Source organism: Syngnathoides biaculeatus, chromosome 12, assembly GCF_019802595.1.
Source record: "Syngnathoides biaculeatus isolate LvHL_M chromosome 12, ASM1980259v1, whole genome shotgun sequence".
NCBI classification, from domain to species: Eukaryota; Metazoa; Chordata; class Actinopteri; order Syngnathiformes; family Syngnathidae; genus Syngnathoides; species Syngnathoides biaculeatus.
The window spans coordinates 9,531,596-9,556,888 of record NC_084651.1 but is presented as its reverse complement, the minus strand read 5'-3'; the positions used below and the strand labels follow the sequence as shown (position 1 = coordinate 9,556,888).

The window sequence follows — 25,293 nt, the reverse complement described above, 5'->3', positions numbered from 1 at the left end:
CTCACACTGGAACAAATTGAGGTTTACTCTTTAGTAGTTTATGATTTTGTTTAGTTGTTTATATTTAAGGAAATATTTATTCTAAGATTTCAGGAAACAGTATTGTTTTATATCATGGGTAATGGCAGATGTGAATTTTAGAGATACGTTTACTTTGTTGACTTACCTTTTACCCTGTGTCGTGTGTGCCCCAATAGCGTGAGCGAGGCACCAAACCCAGATCCACTCAGCAGTCGCAAACGCAAACGCAGACCCAGTGCCGGCGGAGCGGCTGCAGCAATGCGTCTCCGGGCTGCACGGACCTCTGCCCCGAGTGTCACACACGGGGCCAGGGCCGGGACGCCGGCCGGCGGGCGCAGGCGCCCAAAGAGAAGTCCAAGCAGCGGTGCCGGACGCAGGGCTGCGACCACTACGCCAACCAGGAGAAACAGGGCTACTGCAACGAGTGCGACCACTTTAAACAGATCTACCGCGGCTGAACGCCAGCCCCTCTCGCATACTAACCGACTAACTAACTAGCTATGGACTAACTAGAAACCTTATGGCCTGAAAATCACTGCTTCCCCCGGAAAAAAAAATCCTGTAACATCCTTTCCTTCCCTGTGTAGAATGTGAAGAGAGTGCGTGTGCACGTGGGGCGATAAGCGCGCGCGTGTGTGTGTGTGTTTACGTGCATGTGCGTGCGCACACGTAGTTGACTTGGCCTCCACAATACCTCTTTGTGCAGTTATGACCATCCGATGAGCTGTGGCCACACATGTACAAAATGTATTTAGAGGTACTCGCCCACTCGTGCCGGATGCAATGATTGTATGTCAACTGGAAGCATCTGATTTTTTTTTTTCTATTTTATTTTTGCTTTCTAGACCAGTGGTTCCCAACCATTATTAAACTGAGGCACATACAATGGTTTACATGAGAAAAATGTCACAAAAAGTTTACAGTGTGGACAGGGAACTGAGCCCACCGTTAAGTTTCAAATTCCTACTACAAAAAGATGGTACCAAGAGCAAGAAAAATATGAAAAGCAAATAGGTGTATCCTCCATTCGCAAATATGTGTGGGAACACTGCAAACTGAGCCCTGCTGTGAATAAAGAAACATCGCAAGTTATTGGAAGCACCCCTGAATTGTTTTCCAAATTTATAATTGTATAAATTAGTGTAAACCATAAATATACAATAAACTATTATCCTACAACTTTAATATCATGCCAAAGGCATTTTAAATTACCCGTATCTCGTGTACATGCACATGTAGCGGACTCTACTTAACACATTCAATTTGGCTTCTTCCAAACGTAAGAAAGTTTATCTTTAATTTGAGATGCCACTTCAACCTACTTTCTTGATAACTTTAACAATACTATTCGCCAAATCTTTGCCCCCATCTTGTGGCATCATAGGGCATTACAGAAAGATGAACAAAGCCACATTATTTGTAGATAATACCCATTTTTGGACAGATTAAGTGAAATGGGATAAAACGCTGTCTCCCAGTGGTTGGGAATCACTGTTCTAGACCATAGCCAAGGATTTCTAGCCCTCGTCTGTCAGTCTGTTCATCTGTCTGTCTTGACGCATCCGTCCGTGCTCGTCTGTCTTCGCATTTTTGCTCCAGGGTTTGAGAGCGTGGTGGCGCTGCGACCAATCAAAATTGTCCCTGTCCCTCCAAATTCAAACCCTCCAATGTTCTTGCCAAAAAAGCAAAAGGACTTACAATGAGTACAGTGTGGTTGCATCATGCACAAATCATTTGAAAGTAATCCGCCCCTGTATTTATGTTAACGTCACTTATGCTAAGTGAGTAGACTGGTGTCCAAACGTGTATGTGAATTTTTTGGGGAGGAAAAAGTATATTTTCCAGCATTTTGGGTCTCCAGAAATGCACTTTTTTGGGGGGGAAGAAAACACGGACCAGGGTAGAGATTAGCAAAAAAAAAAAAAGTGTCTTGTCTCATTTGTATGATGTCACATTTTAGGGACGGGCAGGCATGTTTCAAATCGTTCACTCTCTCACTACTCCCTACTCCCCTTGTAGGGTTGCACTATATAGTGAGCTCATTCATAACAGCTTTCAGACACTACACGGAACTGTTAACGGCGTCACCACTGTCGCACTATAGCAAAGTAAGGTGTTGGGGTGGTTTAAAAAAAAAAAGTGCTGCATTAGTTAAATGTACTCTTACTGTACATTACTATAAAATATAGGGTGCTACGTTTGATCACAAAGCATTCAGACACCACAACAAAATGGCGTAACTACTATATAGTGCACTACGTGGTGGTAGTGAGGGATTTTGGACACAGCATAAGTACGCTGTTAAAGCATCATTGAATTATTATTTGAGTTCCTCCTTCTCAGCTCAATTTTACCATAATTATTCACGACAACAACTAAAAAAAAACCAAGAAATGCTGTGAGAATAAAATAATAATCTTACAATCACAATGTTTTATATTTTGTAGGAAAAATATTGTAATTTTGTCAAATTAAACTTGCAATCTTAAAATGGTCAAGTTGCAGTTTTACTAGACTGAATTTTGTGAGATATAAAGTCACTTTTTTCACCCAAACAATAAAAATACAATCATGCATGAATGGTATTTATTTAACCCTTTAAAATAATCATAATTTTGAAATAACACACCAAAAAATTTCCAAGGGTAAAGCTTCAACAATTGTTTTTTTTTTTCCAGAAAATAACTTCCAAAATTAAAATTTTATTTTTCAAGACTCAACTTGTAGTCAAACAAAGAAATTGTAATTTTCTGAGAATAAAGTTGTAATTTTGCAAAAATAAACTGATGATCATGAGTGTTAAGTTGTAGTTTTAGTAGAAAATAGTAAATAAGTTAGGTTTCTTTAAAAATGAAATCACTCTTAAAGAGAATAAAGTTGTCATTTTGTCAAAACGAGTCAGAATCTGGACAGAATCTTCTAATGCAAATGATTTTTTTTTTGTCTCAAGTTTGTATTTTTCTGTAAATTATTTCCTCAAAAAAGACTTATAAGAATTTCTCTTTTGAAAAAAAAATCTCAACATTTCATAAGGTTCTAACTTTGACAAAAAGCCTTTCTCAAAATAAGTGTTCTCGAAACAGTAAAAAGATGGGAATAAATGCAACTGATGTAATTGCTTAAAAAAACGCAAGTGTGACTTTACTTTTATAAGATTGTCATTTTTCTAAAGCAAGAGAAAAAGATTTCTCACAAGACTGCAACTTTTTAAACTAAAAAAAAACATTTTCCAAAATGGAAAAAAAAGCAAATTTACAACTTTTTCCTCATCTTTTCCCCCTCAAAAACTCTTTACGTTGATTGATTACTTCGGCCGTCCCTCTTCGCGTGATCTTTTAAAAACTTCAACTTCATTTGATTCATTTTAATTTGAAGAGACTTTCCCACTATCGTACTCAAGTTTTATCCTGACATTTATTCGAAATGAACTTAGTGTGGAGGGACATGGTGGAAAATATACTCCCCCACCCCTTTTTTTTTTTTTTTTTTTTTTTTTAATATAAATTTAAATTTCCCATGTATGTGTGAACTGCGTGCAAGACAGACAGGGCCGGCCCCTGTCTGATGTGTTGATCCATGCACAGAGAGCCTCTCCATTGTAGCCAGTGGAGCGACTCCGTTCAGCATTTACGTTCTTAGCTTTTTTACCCCCCACTTAAAACAGATCAGTTGCCTTGATGTTGTTTTTTGCCTGTCTACGGACTACGTAAGCACCTATATGCAGGCCATATGCACACATGAACACACCCCACCCCCCACCCTCCGATTGCCTGCTTGGTCCGGCACAATGTATCTGAATGTGTTTGTGCTGCTGCTGTAACTGCACAGTATTGTATTGGGGCTGATCCTCCAGGAGTTTTGCCTTTACGACGGACCAGAGGGGCCTGATCCCCAGATCAGTGCTCCCACTTTTTGCTATTAATAATTTCTATAACCCTCCTGTTACGTTGCAGGTGCAATTGAAAACAAAGTTCGTGGGCCTCATTTCTGAGAGTTAACGCCCTGAATATTGATTGTAATAAGATATACAGTAAAACATGTCTATTGGAACTTTTTAACGTTTCTCGCACCATTACACTTTTAAAAATTGATCCAGGAAAAGATTGTTGTTGTTTTTTTCCTGGGAAACGCAACTAACAGGAGGGTTAAATTGCATTTGTGAATATGGATCTGGGTCCGCGCAGTAGGACCTTCCGACCTGATGCCTCATCTTTAAAACACACACACGTGCGTCTCAAAACTGACATTCCTATTTTATTTTTTTACTAGGGAATTTTGGTTTTGTTTTGGTTGGTTCAAGATGTATTTTGATAATAGCTTTGGTTTCCTTTTTTTTTTTTGGTGTTGTTTTTATTGCCAAAATAATGTACATGTGCCATCAAGCGCCAAGCGGTTGTTGTTATACCTCCTTAAAAATGGCCGCCTCAGACCAGATCATCGCGGCGCACTTTGTTTGATGCAGTGGAATGCTCCAAAGTCTAAAACCCCAAAAGTCAAATAATTACAATTATTAATTACCTTTTTTGGTACTTGTTGCATTTTTTAACGGTCTTTCTTAGTGATGTTTATGAATGCTGTGAATAGCATATTGCCAAAACTATGATGTCTAAAAGGGCTGAAAAAATGTAAATTAAAGTTTGAAACGTTTTATCAAATGAGCCCCAAAAGTACTCTCTTGATAATTAAGATCAGTTTCAGTAAAAATTTTACAAAGCACAGGGTAGCATAGGTAGTGTAGTTCCTAACGTGGCTAACTTGAAAATGACCAAAGAATTTTGTTGCTATTGATGAGTACTTTTGTTTTAAATAGTTTAATGCATTTTCCTAATGTATAAATTGGGGGGGGGGAAATGCAATTTTTGCTCAAATCCTTTAGACTCTTTTAATATAAATTGCATTCAGAATAATAATTTTTGCTTACATAGATTGCATAGAATGTAACTAACCAGAGAAACACTTGAACAACATTGGTCCGTATTTTCATTACATGGAATAATTAGTCCCTTTTTGTTCCTATACGGTCCGGAAAACGTGATCAAATTGGTTTAAAAAGTACAAAATTTGTCTCATAATTAAATGGCACTTGCAAGAATATTCCAAAGACTAAGCTAATTTATAACAAATTTTTGGAAACGGATTGTGTTTGACTCTGGAGGTTCCTTCCACTGTATCCACCGCAAAGAGTCCAGCGTGTCTGCGTCCGCGCCAAGTCTGCCTTCACATTCAAGTTTATAAATCTCCATGTGCTTTACTGGCCTCCAGACCCACCTTAATCCAACGAAGGCCAACGAGTGTGAGGGGGGGGGCGGGGGGAGAGAAAAAAAAAAGGACTTAACGCTTAGGGATGTGTAACAAAACATGCAAGTTTTTCTTAGTAGGACCTTTCCACAATGGGAGTATTGTATGGAGAGAGGAAAATAAACCCTGGTTTTATTTGTTAAGTATTTATTCATATCAAGATATCTGTATTGTGTGATTCAATAATTATTTATATGTTGTCCTGAAATGAATTATTTTTATTAAGAAATCAGAATTTTGTCTATGGTGTTTTTTCTTCTTTTTTTTTTTTTATCTTGTGGAGTCATTGTTACTTACATCACCTCTTTACATAAATAATACCCATGAATAATACACGATGGATATAGTAAGAGAGGAACTTGCCATAAAATAATACAGTGGTTCTCACACTTTATACAAAGTAGTACGATAATGGCCAACAGTAATGCAGTAGGCCTAAGTGTACATGAGCTAAGTAAAAATATACATCCATCCATTTTCTTTGCTGCTTGTCCTCACGAGGGTTGCGGGAAGTGCTACAGCCTATTCCAGCTCTCAACGGGCAGGAGGCGGGGTACACCCTGAACTGGTTGCCAGCAGATCGCAGGGCACATAGAGACAAACTAGAGCTGCACTCAGAATCACACCTAGGGCCAATTTAGAGTGTCCAATTAATGTTGCATATTTTGGGGATTTGGGAGGAAATGAGTGCTTGGAGAAAACCCATGCAGGCACAGGGAGATCATGCAAACTCCACACAGACAGGCCCGGGATTGAACCCTGGACCTCAGAACTGTGAGGCCTACATTTTTACAGCTGGTTCACCGTGCCCCCGACTCAAGACATCGAAAAAATTTCCAAATGGCCTTAGTTGAATCCCTAAAATAGACACACATCCAGTAACCGCCACCCCCACCCACACAGAAGCAGGGGGAAGTGGATGCTGCTGTTTGGAGGTGATATGAAATCTTGGGCGGAGTCAGCGACCTGACCATTGCTGTCAGTAAACCAATGACTGAACCGGCGACTCACTCTTGGTCCCAAAATGATGCAAAAGTCAAAAGTACAGCCGAACTAGACAGGAAGCTGCCATTGCGTAATATTAGGAGGATGTATGCATTGCTGCCTTTCTTTATTAGAACAGCATGTAAACTGTTGATTTGTCACATGAAACTTCCCCAATTGTCTCCTGAGATTTTTTTTTTTTTGGAGGGGGGGGGGCAATGTTGGCGGAACTTTGACAGTGATGAAATTCACAAGTGACTCACTTTATCAAAATTCTTACAGTGAAATTTACAAAACCTCCAGGGTTTGTTTTCAATTAAAACACATTTGTGTGACAAAGAATTGATTTTTTTTTAAACAGAAAATAAATAAATGAATAAACATTCGTTAAAAAAATGTATTAACCAATTTATGTTGTCAACTCCATGTGGGCAAATAATGTTAATTATTTATCAGAATATATAAAAATATTTTTCCAAACAGCATTCTCAAAATTTGGTCTTTTCATTTTCAATATACTGAATACAGTATTTAAAATATGTTGACACACATGACATAAACACATTTAATTGAATTAAATAAAACTGGTATGGTCAACATTCTACTTCCCATTTGTATATTATTTAATTTCGTCCCCCCCAAAATTGAAATAAAACTATATTGACACATCATCAACATTTTACATCCTGCTTTATTTTATTTTTCAAATAGAAAATAATAATTAAATGATAACTCGTACTACATTAATATGTAATGTGATCAACATTCTCTTTTTTTAATTAAGCTAAATTTAATTGGAATAAATATAACAATGTAATTTAATTTATTTACATTTTTGCTAAGTTAATAGAAGGTAATATTTATTATATATATACTATATGTATGCATACTGGTGTGTAGCAAAATTTATTTGAATTTATTGACTACAACTCCCAGCATTCCTTTCACACCATTCAGTTTAAGGGGTTGCCTTGTTTTGTAAGCATATGTCAAGCGTTTTTCGATATCTAAGCCCGGGCGGTGACTACAACTGTAGGTAATACCGCCTCCTCAGGACACGACAAATAAAACAAACAATACGTAGCAGTTGCGCGACTTGTAGCTCATTTAACACGTTTAATCACTTCATTTACTCCCTGAGCGACATTAAAGTACTTTAAATGAAAGCGTTTGAGTCGGACGAGGAGCAAGAGGACCAACTAGGACTTTATCAGAAACAACTAAGGGGTGAGGGGACGCTGTTTTTAAGTGTGACTGCGTGCGTATTTGCTAACGTGGCTAGTCGTAGTTATCATTCGCATCCGCAACGCTTTGAAGACAGTCAGCACATACTTAGTATTGTAAGATGTGTTTTTTTTTCTTTAACACCTGCGCGTGTTTCAATATTGATTCATCTTCTAATCATTTAAACGACATATTTTGCCCCAGTTAGAAGTTAATGCCACCTGTTGCCTTTTGGGACCCCTACTTGGATCTACAAGTAAACAACGTCAAGTACATCTTTGTTGCTTTTTAAATGGCATGCAGTACAAATAATTCCTTTTGATTGTGTAAAATGTTGTAGTTTGCATTAGGGGTAGGTGGCACAGTACTTGTGGTTTTCACGTCTGCCTCACAGTTTTTGAGGTTCGTGGTTTGAATCTGCTTTCCTATGTGGAGTTTGCATGCTATTCAGGTCGAAATTGTAAAGTACTTTAAAAGTCCTCTGTGTGTGTTTATGTGTTTCTCAAGCGAGAAGAAAAATATAGTATTAAAAAAAAAAGCATTGCTCAACTCAGAATTGTCCGAAACCTTGTAATTGCAGCCTCTCAACAGAAAATGTTAATTATTATAATAATAAAACATATGATCAATTGTGATAATTAAACTGTACTATATATATATATATATATATATATATATATATATAAATATTTATTAATAATAAATGTTTGTTTTACGGTGGCACGGATGGTGTTGTTTTTTTGTTGTTTTTTTTTTGGTTCTGTCGCCCAAAATCTGCTGGGATAGGCTTCAGCTACCCGGTGATCTTAATGAGGATAAGCTCTCTAGGAGATTGCTTGATGGAGGATAAACATCTACTTGTGTGTTTCAGAACGGGCCAACCAAAGCTTGCAGCAGCTCAGCGGCGTTCTGGAGCAGCTCCACCACGATGATGAAGAGAAACAAGAGGCAGTCAGATATGGCGATAGCGGAGGGCCCTGGACCTCCACGACGGAGAATAACCAGCCATTATGGAGCCAAAAGAAGCAGAGTGAAGCGGGTGATGCACCCCTCTCTTATTCGTATTATTACAATGACAGTGATAGGGACGAAAATAATAACCTATAGATGCAGTAAAACCGTGATAAAGCCCTTTTTTTATACGATATGATCCGACAATGTGAATATCCCGTCACTTCTGTATAGTTCCTCATAGTGTGTATCAATTGAAACTCACGATGTGTCTATTTTGTTTTTCATGCTCATAAAAACATTGTAATCAAGAAAAATAATTGTGCCAAATGCTGCTTTGTGTTTGGAAGTTCCTGCGTTGTAAAACCACCCTGAATGCACCGGAATGGTTGTGGCTATTTTGACTGCAAGGACTATTAAAAATACTCGAGGCCAAAAGAGGAGCCTCCTCGTTGGGTGGTCCAGGAAGCTGTGAATAACCTGAGCCTTTTAGTAACCAAGAAATTTAGTAATTTCAGGAACGGGTTAATGTGACTTTTAAATGTGGAAAACTGAAACTTCGTAATGACTTTTTGTACGTGTGTGTGTCTGCTGTCGTCCAGTCAACCAACTGAAGAGCCTCCTGTTGAAGCAGGGCAAGGAGATGCCTGCTCCTCTGTCTCCTTCCAAGGTACAGTAAACATCTCATAGCCTTTTGTATATAGGTATTTACCTCTATATATTAATACGTACTGGAGCTTTATATATGTGGTTATATTTGACATATATTTACATATACATGCATACAGGGAGTCCTCGGGTTAAGATGGTCTTGACCTTAGACGTTTCGACTTAACAGTGCCTGTCCCTGTCCGCCATTTTGTCTGGCTAATGCTTGTCCGTGTTTGTGCGCCAGGAGTATATTTGCATTTTTTTTGCCCTCCTTTTTAGACATTATGGCCCCAAAGAAGAAAGCTGTGTCTTTTAGCAATGCTTCTGCGGCCAAAAGAAAATCCATTACCATGGTAATGAAGCTTAAGATCATAAAAAGATTGGAGAAAGGAGAGACACCAACACCACCAAAGCTTCAGTCAGTCGACCTTGATGACAATTATTCAAGACAAAGCCCGTATTTTAGCAAATGTGAAGGGTTCCGTTCCTATGTCGGACACTATGATCACAAAACAAGGTTCTTTGATACTTGTCGAGATGGACAGAATTGAGGACCAGGTTCCTTTTCAATAGCTAAGCACAGCATCCCCTTCTCCTCCATCCACCTCTCAGCAGTAATGCTAAGTACATCATGTTTTTTATTTGTTTTTTTTATACAAAGTATTTTGATGTAAATTCTGACTTTAATGGTGGAATCCAACTTAAGTCGAAATTCGAGTTAAGTCGCTACTCTAGGAACGAATCTCCCTGTACATAATGTTGTACATACGAGCTGACTTTGACACCCGTTAGCTTGAGGTTGTCGAATCGCCATTTGTGTTTTGGGCACAAGGCCTCACTGAAATCAACAGGTGGTTAGTATCAGCACCAAAATATGGCCTTTCCTTAAGCATGTGGGAGAATTTGACTAAAAATGAGACTTGTGCCACGGTCAATTGTAAAATATGGAGCTCTATCCTCAAAAATAACTTCACGGGTGCTTCAAACGGCCATCTGAAAAGCTTAATGCCAGATGACGAGAACCCAACAGGCAACAGTAAATTCACCAAATGCCATCCCGTTCCTGTAAAAAGAATATTTAGCACGTGCAGCTTCTGTATACACAATGAGAACGAGACAAGCCATAGCTGGTCAGAAACCTCTATTTATTTTAAACCACCCCAAAAAAATGCTTAGTGGAGCACTCTAATACTGCCAGTGAAAGGAGAAATAGAGGAGCAGCATAGGATTGCGTGCTTGGAGCCCTTTAGAGTCTCAACAACAGTGGGAGATTATAAAACTTTACAACAATCCACATAACACAACTGTTGATTTGCTACAGTATATTGTTGAAAATCATTCCCTCTTCCTGTATTTCTTTCTAAGACTATACACTATTCTTATTTTAAATACCAAGCAGTGACCCTGTAGTTGTGCCCTTTTAGTACAGGCGTGCCCAGACTTTTTTACCCCAAGATGTACTTTTAGAGGAGCCAGCCTCTCGCAAGCTACTGGGGTCGGGAGATGATGATGATGATGATGATGATGATGATGCTCCCAAACTGTTTTAAGGTTAATCTTGTGTTGCCTTCTGTATTTAAAATACAGAATTAGCTTTTTGTGCACTATACTGTCTGTGCTTTCATCCTGGATCAGGCTGTGCCAAGGTGGACTTTTAAAATGACACACCATCTCATCCTGCATTTTATACTTTGGCTTCAGACCAGAGTTTTCCCACTCGGAAAAGAGAAAATCTCGTCCAGTTTAACCACTTTTTCTTCGATTATTCACATACTCCGACACTCATTGCATCTTAAAACAACAGCATTTCTTCTTTAACTTCCTCCATTAATATCGTAAGTAAACATAGGCAGCATGTCTAGCTTGTCTTTGCTCTACGTTGCCCAGACTGTGTTGCTAACGAAAGCAGTGGTGGTGGACGCTATTATAATAAAACACATTAATGGGCTGCGTAAGTACTGTAACATTTGTAATTATAAGTGCATGTCTTCAAGAGCGTGTGCACGTGCGTGTGTGTTTATGTATTTATTTATGACCACGTCTCCTTGTCAGGACTTGGTCCCAGTGACTCACAACCCCCCAGACTACATTCAACACCTGGAGGCTGAAGTCAGATTCTGCAAGGTTTGTTTTGAAAATTGTGTTTTGTCGGCAGCTGGTTCAATTTTACCTTTGTGTGTGTGCGGCTGTGTGACAGGAAGAGCAGCAAGGCCTTAAACAGCGCATCCGAGTCGTCGTGGTGGAGAACGAGAAACTACGCACGGAGCTCCAGGCCAAACATGCGGACATGTCTCTGAAGGACCACCAAACATTTCCAAACCGCACGGTAAAATGTACATTTTTATAAATTGTATGTTCCTGTCAAAACGCAAATGATACATGTAATTCATTTTCATTTTTGTCCTCTAAAAGGTTAATCATTTCCCAACTGAACCAGGTACCTTAATTAAAGGTCTCAGTTTTACATTCTTCCGGCAATATATTAAAAAGGATAAAGAGTTATAATACACTAAACATCCACTTGTCACACAATCAGGGGTGGAGCTTGGGTGTTGGGACAAAGCAAGTGGCTGCTCAACTTACTGAGCAATTCTGCCGCTATTTTTAGTAATTTTTTCAACCCCACTAGTGACTGATTTTTAATAATATGGCTATTAAGAGGTTTAGTGACTTTTTGTGGTGTTTTTGGATACTCCTTCCAGAGTAGGAAAAGTTTACCCCACGCAAAATAAATAAAACAATAATTAAAAAAAAATACAAAACACATTTTCAGAAATGGGAATACAGCAAAACATTTTCTCGTTTAATCTCACACTTGATGCGTGGGCAGCCATTCCAGAGACCAACTGTGTGTGTACGAGTTATTAAAAGTTACATATATGTTCTGTTTATACGAGGCACTGTCAACACTGATGGTAAGGTTGCCACCTAACGGTCCCATTAAATAATGCACGTTTAAAGGTTGCTGTTCCCTGCTTTTTTTTGTCTTGAATTAAAAATATTTGCAAAAGCATGTGGACATTCTCTCACAACTTAGTGTGCTGTCTCGTATTTTTAGGTGAATGAAAATGTGTCAGGCGACAGTCATATGGCCAAGAGAGGGGACCACACAGCACGGAAACATGAGCTGGTTTGTTCTCCCGCCCCCCACATATAATAGGTTATATCCACCATTTTGATGTTTGTCTTAATTAATGTTCACTATCAAGTAATCAAGTATTTATTTATTTTTTTTTTTAGTTCTCTGAATTTTCTAAAATCACACATTATACATATACTTATATACAATATACAATTCTCAATACCTTAATTCTCTTAATCAAAAAATCACATTATACTGTTGTAATAATAATATAAGTATTATACTTTGCATTTTATTAGTCTTTATTGTAGTTTAATAATAATGATAAATCTGTCTATACAGTTGTAAAAACATTTTAGTTCTTAACAGTTTGTTCTTTAACGTGTGCAGTTTTAATGAAGCACATTTGTAAAGTTTTTTTTTTAATTTTTTTAAAAATTATAATAATTGATGTCATATTGCAATTAAAAATGAATCCCTACAAACTTAGAGTTTAACACTTGAGAGCGGTGTTCTCCACAGTTGAGTCAATAAACACAAAATACCTTTTTCTTACATGGATGCATGTGTGCTTATCCTCACACAAACAATATTTAATCCGTTGTTTGTGTGTGTGTGTATCAGGAACAATTGAAGGTGGTGCATCAGGCCCAGATTGAAACGCTGGAGGCTCAGGTCATCTCCCTGAGGTTGTCCGCTCACTTTTTATTGCTTCTTAAGTAACTTTCCTGCTTTCCCTTGATCATCTTCTCACTCTTTGACTACACAGGAGGGATCTCTCTCTCAGTCAGAAAGACTGCGAGGAGCTGACAGCCTGTATGAGAAACGCTGAAAAAGAGGCCCCATCGTCGGTGCGAGTCGATTGCGTCCCGCGTGTGTCCGGGTTATGTCTGAAGTGCGCGCAGCAGGAGGCGCTCTTGGCCGGGGCTCCTGCCAACGCACACGTCCAGGCTCTGGACCGACTCACCAAGTCAGTTGAGACATTACAGTGGAGTATTACCCTGCTTTATCGTGCTTTGTCTTTGGTTAAGTAGAGTCGGATAGAGTTGCAAAAAAACTGTGGAGGGTCCTTTTACTTTAAATAGAATAATATGACAAAAGTAAAAAAAATAGTCCTCCAAATAGTTACTTGAGTATGAGTAGTACTCAGTGGAAAAAAAAAGTTCAGACTAACTGGTGAGTAACTTCTGAATGATTTTTTTTTTTTTTTTTTTTTTTTTTTAGACAAACAAAACAATTATAAGCTAACTTCAATAACACTTCAACAAAAAATGAAATTAAATCTTTATGAATTTAAAGAAATTTTGAAATTGATTCAGCCACAAGAAACGGTCTGAAATGAATTCATTTGTGCTCTTGGAACATCACAATAGTTCCCATCATTTATTCAAATTTCTGTCAACCCATCTGTCTTTTTTTATTTATATGTTAGCATTTAGCAAGCAGAATTTATATTTAGTTATTTATTTAATTTACATTTTATATATTATATATGTACACACACACAATATATTGAAATCTCTTTTGTTTTATATATCAGTTTTATGTCAAGCTTCTAATGTACTGTGAGTGCACGCTGAAGTCAGTAATTTGGTGAACTGTGCAAGTGAGTGTGAGAAGACGTGCTAAGGAATACTTTGAAAAGTGTGTTTTAATAAGTTTGAATGTCTTTAAACGGGGCAAGGGTAAAATTGTATTACACAAGATGTGTCTCAGGAATATATCCTCCCCGATAAACTGGGGTTCACCATGTGTTGATATAACATATCTGCGTAACTACGTAATTTTGGGCCGAATTGCAGGGAGCGTGACGAGCTGCTGGCGGCTCTGAGTGCAGCACGGTCAGCTCGCCAGGAGTTTCAGCAGCGGGAGTGGACTGCTTGTCTGCAAGTCAAAGGTGCAGTGGAGATGGCCGAGGAGGCCCACCTGCACAAAGCTGAGGTAGGATTATGTACATGGATAGAGGGCAGGGTGAAATGGCTTTAGTTAAAAATAAAACCTCGGACTGTTTGTCACCAAAATCTGCCTACTATTCTCTTATATAAAAATGCTAACCACAATGGAGTTATTCAAAATATTTTGCTTTTATTATTATTGACATCCCCTAAAAATGTTGTCTATTAATAGTTTCACACGTAAATTTACCAGAGACTACGATCCCAAAACATCCATCCATTTTCTTAGCCGCATATCCTCACGAGAGTCATGGGAGTGCTGGAGCCTATCCCAGCTGTCAATGGGCAGGAGGCAGGGTACACCCTGAAGTGGTTGCCAGCCAATCGCAGGGCACATAGAAACAAACAGCCGTACTCACAATCACACCTAGGGGCAATTTAGAGTATCCAATTAATGTTGCCTGTTTTTGGGATGTGGGAGGAAACCGGAATGCCCGGAGAAAACCCATGCAGGCACGGGGAGAACATGCAAACTCCACACAGGCGGCTCTGGGATTGAACCCACTCTGCCCACCATGCTGCCGATTCCGAAACGTCCATCCATCCATTTTCTTTGCCCGCATATCCTCACGAGCTGTCAAGGGGCAGGAGGCGGGGTTGCCAGCCAATCACAGGGCACATTGAGACAAACAGCCACAATCACAATCACACCTTGGGGCAATTTAGAGTGTCCAATCAATGTTGCATGTTTTTGGAATGTGGGAGGAAACCAGAGTGCCCGGAGGAAACCCGCGCAGGCACGGGGAGAACATGCAAACCCCACATAGGCGAGGCCGGGATGGAACCCGGGTCCTCAGAACTGTGAGGCCATCGCTTTACCAGTAGCTCCACTGTGCCGCCGATCCCGAAACATTTAGATATAATTTAAAATTCATCGTATACCTGACCCTTGAAAATGAATGACTTAGAGATGGTTTGCCTCAGAAAAAATGCACGTGGCGAAGACTTAACTTATACTAACAACCGAGGCTAATCTTCCCTCTTCCCTGACATACAAAAAACGTCACTCCCCATGTGCTACTTTGGTATTACTCAAGGCTTTGGCGCCATCTTGTGGAATGTTAGGGTGCTATAGAAAGTGGAGGAAAAACAAATTTTTCGGTGAATCACTGAGTTCATTTCGAGATTTTATAAAGCACAAATAAGTGAGTTTATGAATAGTGATCTGTGAAATTCAAATTCCCCAAATATTTTACCTCTTTAGTCGACTTAATTGGTGAAACAATGTTCCCTTTACAACAACCCCCCAATTCAACCAACAATGTGACACACATTGCCGTCCCCGTGCAGGTAGAGGTGCAGTGCCAGCAGCTGTCCAGGGAGCTCGCCCGGCAGACGGCGCAGCGAGAACGTGACGCGCAGGCCCTGAAGGACAGAATAGTCAAGGCCAGAGAGGAAGGACGCAGCGAGGGTCGCAGACAGGAGGAGGAGCTCGCAAATACTGTAAGTGCCACGTATGTACAGTTTGTTACAGCATTTGTACAATCAAACGAGAGCATACACGAGAAAATATGATAAGACAAAGAATATATATTAAGATTTTAATGCTGCTCCGCATCCTTTGGACATTTTCTAGAATTTGTCATTCATTCTGATATTGTCCTTTGTTTTTGTAAGGATTGCATTTTTTTTTGCTTGAAAACAAATCCGCCTTTGTTCTTGTAATATCCATCCATCCATTTTCCAAGCTGCTTATCCTCACGAGGGTCGGGGGGGATGCTGGAGCCTATCGCAGCTGCCATTGGGCAGGAAGCAGAGTACACCCAGAACTGCTTGCCAGGCAATCGCAGGGCACATGTTGACAGACAACAGTTGCACTCACAACCACAACTGGGTCAATTCAGAGTCTCCATTGAATGCATGTTTTTGGGTATATGGGAGGAAACTGGAGTGCCCGGAGAAAACCCATGCAGGGATGGGGAGATCATGCAAACGCCATACAGGCGGGGCCGGGATTTGAACCCTGGTCCTCAGGATTGTGAGGCCAACGCTCTAACCAGTGCTGCTGTCTTGTAACGTCTTAAAAAAAAAAAGTAATTGTAAGGTTTTAACTTTTTTTTCCCCTGGAAAATTGGGGGATATTGATAGTTCTGTTTGTTCTTAGGCTTATGATAGATCGTTGTAATTTAAATTATTCACTACTTATGTTCCATAATAAAGTGTTTCCATGTCCAACTTTGTGTGCATTAGGTGGCCTGGCTCTCCCAACGTACCAGCGAGCTGGAAGGCCAACTTGACAGACTCCACACAGACAAGAGCTCACTGACCAATCAGCTTGAAGGCGCGCTGCAACAACTCGCCAGTGCGGAACAAGACAACAGCAAAGTAGTCATGTTTATTTATAATGTATAATAAGCAAATGTCCTCTTGAGAATTGTTTTTTGATTCATGACAACCACAAATTTGACAAAATTTCTAATCCTTATTAATTCCACTGGATGGCAGCAAAACTACACCTATCACCTCTGTATTCTGCCTCAGTTTTTAAATTACACTTTACATACATTCAATTTATAAATGGGTCATTCATGACAATAAAATGAATTAAGTGATTTTAGATTTTGCAAAAATTGATTAAAATGCACGCATATATACGCATACCGTGGACATTTGTGTCTTCTCCAGGTCCGCGCAGAGCTCCAGTATCAGGTCAACCATGCCCGACTCAAGAAAGAAGATGCTGAGCGGGAACTGCAAGACCTCAAGTCCAAGTCCAGCAGGCAGCTGGAGAAATCGACACAGGTAAACCCACAAAAATAATTTTTTTTAGAATTTCACATGACAGTACTTCACAAGAAATTACAGTAACCTGGAAAACATAATTGATTTCAGTACAGTGATCGTTGCTCTATCACCATTCATGCTTTCCTGTCCTGCTTTAGCTCAACTTGTTTTGTTTTTATAGTTATTACTCTATTTTTCATACGGTTTGTATAATCATTTCCATTGCTGTTGCTCTCGCTAAATTTTCTTCATTTAATCTTTCTATTAATCTTTCTATAATACTGTAAATGTTATAAAATAACCCGATCTAACCTCTGCATTGTAGTTGGGGGGGGGGGTGTACTGTAGTTCAATTAAAAAAGTGAAGTCCCCAAAAATCCATTCACACTCAGTACTCATATTTTATATTTAGGCAGATAACTAATGTGCTATTAAACCTTTCCAAAGTTTTATATTAGTTTACTCTCGCAACTTTTATCTGTGTCAATAAACACCTCAATAAAAATAAGATATATGCGTAAAGGCCAATAAAATATTGCATAGTGTTTTTTGGAATGTGGTGTATTATATCGACTCATGTCCCACAGATTGAAATATTTCAGAATTGAGGAACACGAGTGGTACAATTCATCATCTGAAGAAATTTGATTTTTAGTCATATCTTTAACAGACATTAAGTAGGAATTTGCTTACTCACACTTTTTTTTAATCAATCCATATAATTTACGATTTTCACCTTTTTAAATCGTACGACTGATATCTTCCATATTCTGGTTTGAGATGCACGTATTCATTTTATTCATAGTTGTACATAGTTACATGCATACATAAATACATACATGCATACATAGCTTGACCGTTGGAGTCGTTTCTGATGTTTGGTGCAATAGCAACAAATATGCTACGTTAACGATCGTAAAATGCAAAGCCCCCCCACACCCCACCCCACCGAGGTCAGAGTTCAGGTTGGTGGCCCACATTACCGTAATATGTATAAACGTGTAACATAAGACATCGAATATCATATGTATACCTTTTTTTTTTTTTACCACTCTATGTACCTGTATGCGACTATACAATGTGATTGTATTTTTTATTTTTCATCCATACCTAAATATAATGCGCTTTATTAACTTTTTGACAATATTTTGGGAAAAAATTGCACATTATTTAGCTCTCATTTTAGGCCTAAATGCTCTTTGCCAAACAAACATGTATTATCATTATCACGGGAAAGGCTGCCAGGCAGCTGGAGAAATCCACACAAGTAACAACTGAAATTAAGTCTTTGTATTATATTTTATTAATAGAGTTGCACATAAAGAAGAATAAACACTAGCACCATTTACATGAGGTCACACGAGAGGTATTTTAATGTGCTAACCATGTGAGAGCGCTTGTTTTCAACATGTCTCTCTCCGCGGGACAGGAAGTGGAAAAGCTGAGCTCAGAGCTGGTTGGTTGCCGGCAGCGTCTGGAGGCGGTCCAGAGGGACGGCGGCCAATGGCAAGCCGAAGCCCTGAGCCTGGCCGAACAGCTGGCGAATGCCCAGCGCCAACTGCACCTCACCAGGTTAGCGCCTAATCCTGTCACGCGTGCCAACGCGCTCGCGGTGCCGCCCTCTGCCTCGGCCTCGATCCGGAGCGGACTCTGCATACCAACTGTACCGCACCAGGTAGCGGCTAATCCTATTAAACAAAACCCCGCACACATGAACACGCGTGGGCAACCGCTGCGCTGTGGTCTCGGGACCAACTGGACCCCACCAGGCCACCTCTAATCCCGTTAGGCATGCCACAACATAATGCGCGCACACGCATACACTGGCCAGCTCGCTCTGTGCCACCAGGCCCATGCCCAGCCAGCGCCAGCAGTGCCAAACTGCTAGTTGAGCCTTTCCTCCGCTCCCTGGCGTACCCGCGCATACATGCACACACGCACACACGCGATGGCGTGGCCTTAGTGCCCTCGCACGAGCGTCTTTCTCAACAGGCGCTACCGGCTCCCATCCTTCCTCCTCTACCTCCGTTTTCCACCTTTCCTGTCTCATTTCATTCCAGGGTTTTTCCTGGTTGAATTTGAGGCAGCCGTGGTACCGTTCTGAGCCCCATTGGCTCAAACAGATGTGAAGTATTAACCTGCTTTTGTTTTTCTTAAATTGAACACAAAATATAAATACAAGACCCCACTCTGATGGTAAATTACACCACGTATAACCATACGTGTCACTTTAAACACTTAAGTTAATAAAATTGAAATTGGCTAAATGTGAACCTAACCTCTCTGACCACCACCAATCATAGAAGCACAGTTGTTCAAAAGTAAAGTTGGGTTAAGTGTCCTGACCAGGGACACGACGATGACATGCGCTCAGGCGGGAATATGAAACGGCGTACACGGCCTACACCCCTTTGTACCACTACCCCAGTTTAACCTATTACCTCCACAGTTCAGTAGTGCACAGTTCTCAAGAAGTCTGTACATTTTCACCAATTCCCATCAAGCGTGTATGATGTATTAAGGCACAAATCTCCTCATTCACTTTACAGTGTTTTTAAATGGAACTTGAATATTATGGAAGTAAATATGTGCCACCAGGATTTGAATTTGAAATGCCACAGAAAACAGGATTTGAATTTGAAATGTAAAGTGATCACATTTTCAGTAGTTGCATATTTCAGTGTAACTTTTCAATGCTAACAATTCAACGGTCTGAAATCCGCTGTCTGTGCCACCAGGCAGGGTTACTTCGGGTCAGAACCGAACACCCAGCCAATCGCAGTTACGCTTTCTTAGTCACTTGACGTCAAATACTAAAAAAGCGTAAGTGGATTGGCTGACTGTTCGGTTATCCTGCCTGGTGGCACAGACAGCGGATTTCAGACCGTTGAATTGTTAATATTGAAAATTTACACTGAAGTGCAACTATTGAAATGTGATCACTTTACAAATTTCAAATTTTCAAATTCAAATCCTGTTTTCTGTGGCATTTCAAATTCAAATCCCGGTGGCACATATTTACTTCCATAGAATATTTGCTTGAGCTATTTCGTTGATACATTTCACTGTCAGAGGTAGGAACAGTTGGTACAATGTCCTCATGCACTCCACTGTGTTTTCCTACCGAAAACGTAAAAATATGACAATAAAACATTTTTTTTTCTTAAAATAGGTTCTTCTGTAGGTTTCACATGAGATTTTTTTTGTGTGTGTACCACCTGTTTTATGCTTTTTGTTTTTCTTTTGCTATTTGCTCACATAGAGGCCCCCATACCTCAGTAGTTAGAGCACCGGTTTGGTAAACCAGTGGTCGTGAGTTCGTATCTCACTGGGGCCTCTACTCCCCAAGAGGGGTTGCGTCAGGAAGGGCATCTTGCGTCAAAACTGCGCCAAACAAACATGAATGTTCATCTGCGATGTTACGCTGTGGCGACCCCTAACGGGACAAGCCGAAAGAAATGTAGTTACCGTATTTTCCGCACTATAAGGTGCACCTAAAACCCTTTAATTTTCTCAAAAGCCGACGGTGTGCCTTATAATCCGGTGCACCTTACATATGGATCAATATTAAGCCTTTAGTGCAGCTCCATCTAATGGATGCATAACATAACCCTAGCCTCTACTGTAGCGATTATTCTGTGCGCCTTATAATGCGGTGCGCTTTATAGTGAGGAAAGTACGCTAGTTACTTTCATATTACGGATGACAGTCATCTTGTGACCCTTTTAGGGACTGGTGTCTGGCCAAGTCTGGACCTCCTCCTCTGGTTACATGATGTGACAAATGTGAACAGCATGATGAACAGGACTTCTTCTTTAGGACTGCCTAAATAGAAATTCTATTTGTGAATTATAACTTACTTAATCTGTTAAGTCACGTATCACAACACCTTTGCTTTGCTTTAAAATTTGCTATTCAACTTCTTGTCAGAGAACAGAGCTGTAAGGTTGCAGTGCATTTTAGGTTCATTTTAAAATTTCACCTGAAAGGCCAAAACTTTTTTTGAGTCACTTAATACCAGTTTTCATAACATGAGAGGTTTTTAGAGGCGGAGGCGGCCGCAAATTACGCATAGAGAAAAACCCTGTACTGTATTTCCGTTTCGTCCATCTTGTCCCTCTCCTGTCATCTGCTGCCCAACGACCCGCCGCCTCCGCCGACGTCCACTCCAGTGCTTGCCAGCCGCCTGGAGTGTGCCGTTACCCCCGCCACCCTGTAGTCGAAATGTTTGAGATAGGGACAGGTGTGACCGCGCTGCCCCGCGGTGCTGTGTGCGGGTGTGTGTGAGCGTCTTCACTCTGATCAGTGTGTTTGTCTGTCAGCTGGCCAGTGTTAACACTCACACTGGCTGCATGGCGAGCTGTCATGTGTTTCAGCCTCTCTGTGTGTGTGTGTGTGTGTGTGTGTGTGTGTGTGTGTGTGTGTGTGTATTTGTGTGTGTGTGTGTGTTTTGTAAGCAGTTGTGGTGAATAAAACAGACATTGAGCTGGACCAGAGTAACCATTAGCACGTATCATGGTGTGTTGGTGTCTATGCGTGTGTGTGTGTGTGTGCGCGCGTTTATTTAGTTTCATGGCAACGCAGTGATGTTGGACAGCTGCTGACTTGGCCAAGGAGGCGGCCATTCTAATTCAGTTTTGCTCATTAGCATTAAAAGCCACTTGTGATTTATTGCCCTAGACAAGGAGGTTATCTTTTTACTGTTTGGTCTATCAGAAACATTTAACCTGTAACATATAGGTGGGTTTTAATTATATGGTATATTTTTCAGTAGTAGGTCTCTGGGGGAAAAAAAACAAACCCGAATGGTGTTTATTTAAATACTTTTCAGAAGGGAAATTCTTCATTTCTGTTGAAAAAAAAAAAAAAAAAGAGATTGTTTAATGTAATAAAATAGGCGGCACAGTGGATCAGCTGGTAAAGCGTTGGCCTCACAGTTCTGAGGTCCTGTGTTCAATCCCGGACCTGTCTGTGTGGAGTTTGCATGTTCTCCTCGTGCCTGCATAGGTTTCCTTTGGGCACTCCGGTTTCCTCCCAGATCTCAAAAACGTGCAACGTTAATTGTACACTCTAAATTGCCCGTAGGTGTGATTGTGAGTGCAGCTCTTTGTCTCGATGTGCCCTGTGATTGGCTGGCAACCAGTTCAGGGTGTACCCCGCCTCCTAAACGTTGACAGCTGGGATAGGCTGCAGCACTCTCCGCGACCCTCGTGAGGATAAGCAGCAAAGAAAATGGATGGATGGATGTAGTAAAATATTACACTTTTGTGAGCTGGGCATTGTAGTTATCAATGTTCTAAAAAAGATACAGGCCTGAAATATTTCACAGTGAATGTAGGTTGAGTTTCAACGATATAATTAGGTGCTTCCAATTTTCATGAATGCAGATCCTAGCCATGCTTAGGACTGTTAACTTCTGATATTTGCTACAACAGGGGTGCTGACACTTTTTTGCCCCAAGATCTACTTTTCAAGCAAAAAGCCTCTCGCGATCTACCGATATTGAGACCATTATCATTTGAATGCAAATTAATCTTGGAAGTCAAAGCACATTTAAATGGGCAGTTTTTGTGTTGGAGCTCATCAGGTTGAGCAAAGATGCTTTCTTTCTCATCTCGTTCATGCCGTTCAAAACTAAACAATCTCAGTCGCTTCAGCCCTGCTGTTCCATCTTGGTGTCTCTATCTTTAGGCCTTCGGGGGCGATGCGGAGCTGTGTGAGGTGCACTCAGCCACTGTGGTGGTACACTTTTTTTTGTAATTGTATTGGCTGTGTGCACATCACAGCAGTGAGGCTGCGAGGCTCCCGTTTGACCCTCCTGATAAAGGAAAAGACGCTCTTTGATTGGCTTTCCGCTTTCATTCTGTCCGCCTTGTGGCGCAAGTGATCACAGCGTAGAGCCCGTTTGATTCGTAGTGCCTTTCTTTTGCGATTAATACGTGCAGGAAGTGTGTATGTTAGTGTCTGTATGCGGAAATACACATCAGATCTAGTATCGCATGCCTACACACAGATGCACTAACACACACGCAGACAACAACACACACACGCTATTGGGGGTCCCATGGCGGCTGGTGCGCTCCAGGATTGGATCATCAGCCAGCTGTGAGTTGGACAGCTCCGGATCTGTCCTAATCCCCGTCACTCTGTTCACATCCACACACACACACGCTGCAGCCCCAGCCCAGCAGAGGGCTTTACCAAGTTTGTATTGATTGTTTGCTCCTTTCTTTCCATTCCTAACTTCCTCCTCAGCCTCTTTTTCTTCCTTTTGCCTTGTTATAATAACTGCTAAGGAAACTCTCAATTGGTTTTACAGAAAATAACTAAATTGCCAGAATGGCCCAGCCAATCACCTGACTTGAATCGAATCGAAAATTGATGGGAAGAACTAAAACTCGAGTTCTGTGAATGAAGCCCACAGAACCTTCCAGATTAGAAGACTGCTTGTGTGGAGGAATGGACCAAAGTCAGACCAGAGGAATGCATGCGACTAGTTTCTGCAGACACAAGGCATCCCGGTGGTGTTATTGCAAACCAAGGGTTTTGGACAAAATATAAAAAACAAAGTTAGCCCACGCTCGGCAACTCACACGCGTAATTGGAACTGTCGTACAGCAGCCCACGTGCCCCGCCTCTTGTTAGGCACATATCACACACACACACACACACACACACACACACACATCTATCCATCCATCCATTTACATTTGCCGCTTATCCTCACAAGGGTCGTGGGGAGTGGTGGAGCCTATCCCAACTGTCAACGGGCAGCAGGCGGGGAACACTCTGAACTGGTTGCCAGCCAATTGCAGGGCACATTGAGACAAACAGCCCCACTCACAATCATACCTAGGGGTAATTTAGAGTGAAGCACATATCTAACACACAGAAAATTGCAATTTGTAGAGTGGAACTCATACACTTTAAGGTTACATGTAAGTTACAAGTATTTTTTTACATTTGAATGTATTTTTTCGGCTTGTCCCATTGTTCGAATACATTTGCATTATTTAAAAATTAGTTTTAAATATGTTTAAAATGTTTGGAAGGGGTAACAATTATTTAAAGCAATTGTATCTCATGCGATGAGCATGTTTAACCGTAATAAATGATGGACTTTTTTTAATTGAACTTCTGTACTCAAATTGTATTTTCCATCAATTTCAAGTTTATTGACACAAAGCTCAATACCTCAATAATGAGGCGTCTGCCGACGATTTTAAAAACGGACGAGGCTCTACTTTCGTACAGTTTGGCAGTCCATTTGTCAGCGCTGACTGCTCTTACACTGCAGTCACTCATATTTGGAAAAACGTACAGGTGTCGTCAGTCATGCCCTCAGATATGAAGTTACGGGTGTGGTCCACCTGTCATGCCCGCAGTTATAAAGTTGCAGGTGTGTGTTCTGTTATTAATTATGAGTGTACCCCTTTAAGAGCGGAGGGGGGGCAGTGTCAGGTAAACAAGGAAGTAGAAGTAGGCTTAGCAGAAGCTCGTTGTTCAGTGATGAAAGTCCTCCGTATTTTCCCGAATTCCATATTTTAAATTTTCACATCATGTTCTACTAATATCAGTTGAAATTGGAAATCATAATTTCTGAGTTTTAAATTTTATTTTTCTATTTTAGTTATGTATTTGTTTGTTTTATTTTTAATTTACAGTTATGTTATATCAATTCAGTAAGTTATTTTCAGGCCATCCCTAATCACACCTGCAACTTTATCTGCGAGCATGACTGACCACACCTGTACATTGTGGTGGAGTGTATCAGTACAACGCGACGTAACAAGTTTGAGACTTAAACGCTAATAGTAATTACTACAGATCAACTTCTTGAACATGTTTTGCTGTACGATGTAGAAATTCTAGGATATATTTTCGTGTATATTCTTTATATATATATATATATATATATATATATATATATATATATATACTATAATATGTATAATGTGGGGAAAAGGACAATTTTAGATGCGTTTTTACAGAATAGTTCACTTAATTCATTTGTCTTGAGATAAGATGGCATATTTTAAGCATATTTTAATGACAAATGTGATTTTGTGGTATCCAGTGATAGGGGATGGCGGGCAAAAAAATCTGGCCATGGCCCTTGGGGAACTTCTATCCAATTTTTTTTTTTTGGGGTCAGGACTTAGAAATGTTACTTTCAATTTTTGTCTGAATTTTGTTCACAGATATTGCCAGAATGCAATGGTGAATGGTGATTGTTTTGTCCCTAACTAACAGACCAGACTTGAAGTGTGTTCTATTTATATCTGGCAGAGCATCATTTTATTGACGTCATGAACAAAACGGTTGGCATTGCTGAGCTTCTTCCTGTGTTGACCTTGAGCGCACAGCAAGATGGGAGGAAACTTTCTCCAAACTCCATTAAAC

The 25,293-nt window shown here is 40.2% G+C and overlaps 2 protein-coding genes across 6 annotated transcripts in view; both read left to right on the top strand.

Annotated features, from left to right (window-relative positions):
- The window catches only part of tnfaip3 (tumor necrosis factor, alpha-induced protein 3), a 28,718-nt gene extending 23,164 nt beyond the window's left edge, over positions 1-5,554 (top strand). For both annotated transcript variants that reach the window (XM_061836877.1, XM_061836878.1), the window contains one exon: positions 198-5,554. In XM_061836877.1, the coding sequence (XP_061692861.1) occupies positions 198-479 (282 nt within the window). In that variant the 3' untranslated portion in view covers positions 480-5,554. The remainder of the gene's footprint in view (positions 1-197) is intronic.
- Positions 5,555-7,336: 1,782 nt separating this feature from the next.
- The window catches only part of sdccag8 (SHH signaling and ciliogenesis regulator sdccag8), a 55,480-nt gene continuing 37,523 nt past the window's right edge, over positions 7,337-25,293 (top strand). For 2 of the 4 annotated variants that reach the window (XM_061836514.1, XM_061836515.1), the window contains exons 1-13: positions 7,338-7,530; positions 8,399-8,566; positions 9,081-9,148; positions 11,182-11,253; positions 11,327-11,455; positions 12,188-12,259; positions 12,836-12,900; positions 12,981-13,181; positions 14,014-14,152; positions 15,457-15,609; positions 16,357-16,491; positions 16,792-16,908; positions 18,320-18,462. In XM_061836514.1, the coding sequence (XP_061692498.1) occupies positions 7,464-7,530; positions 8,399-8,566; positions 9,081-9,148; positions 11,182-11,253; positions 11,327-11,455; positions 12,188-12,259; positions 12,836-12,900; positions 12,981-13,181; positions 14,014-14,152; positions 15,457-15,609; positions 16,357-16,491; positions 16,792-16,908; positions 18,320-18,462 (1,529 nt within the window). In that variant the 5' untranslated portion in view covers positions 7,338-7,463. Of the gene's footprint in view, positions 7,531-7,632; positions 7,784-8,398; positions 8,567-9,080; positions 9,149-11,181; positions 11,254-11,326; positions 11,456-12,187; positions 12,260-12,835; positions 12,901-12,980; positions 13,182-14,013; positions 14,153-15,456; positions 15,610-16,356; positions 16,492-16,791; positions 16,909-18,319; positions 18,463-25,293 lie in introns of those variants that run through there. The other 2 variants (XM_061836513.1, XM_061836516.1) reach the window with 2 other exon arrangements.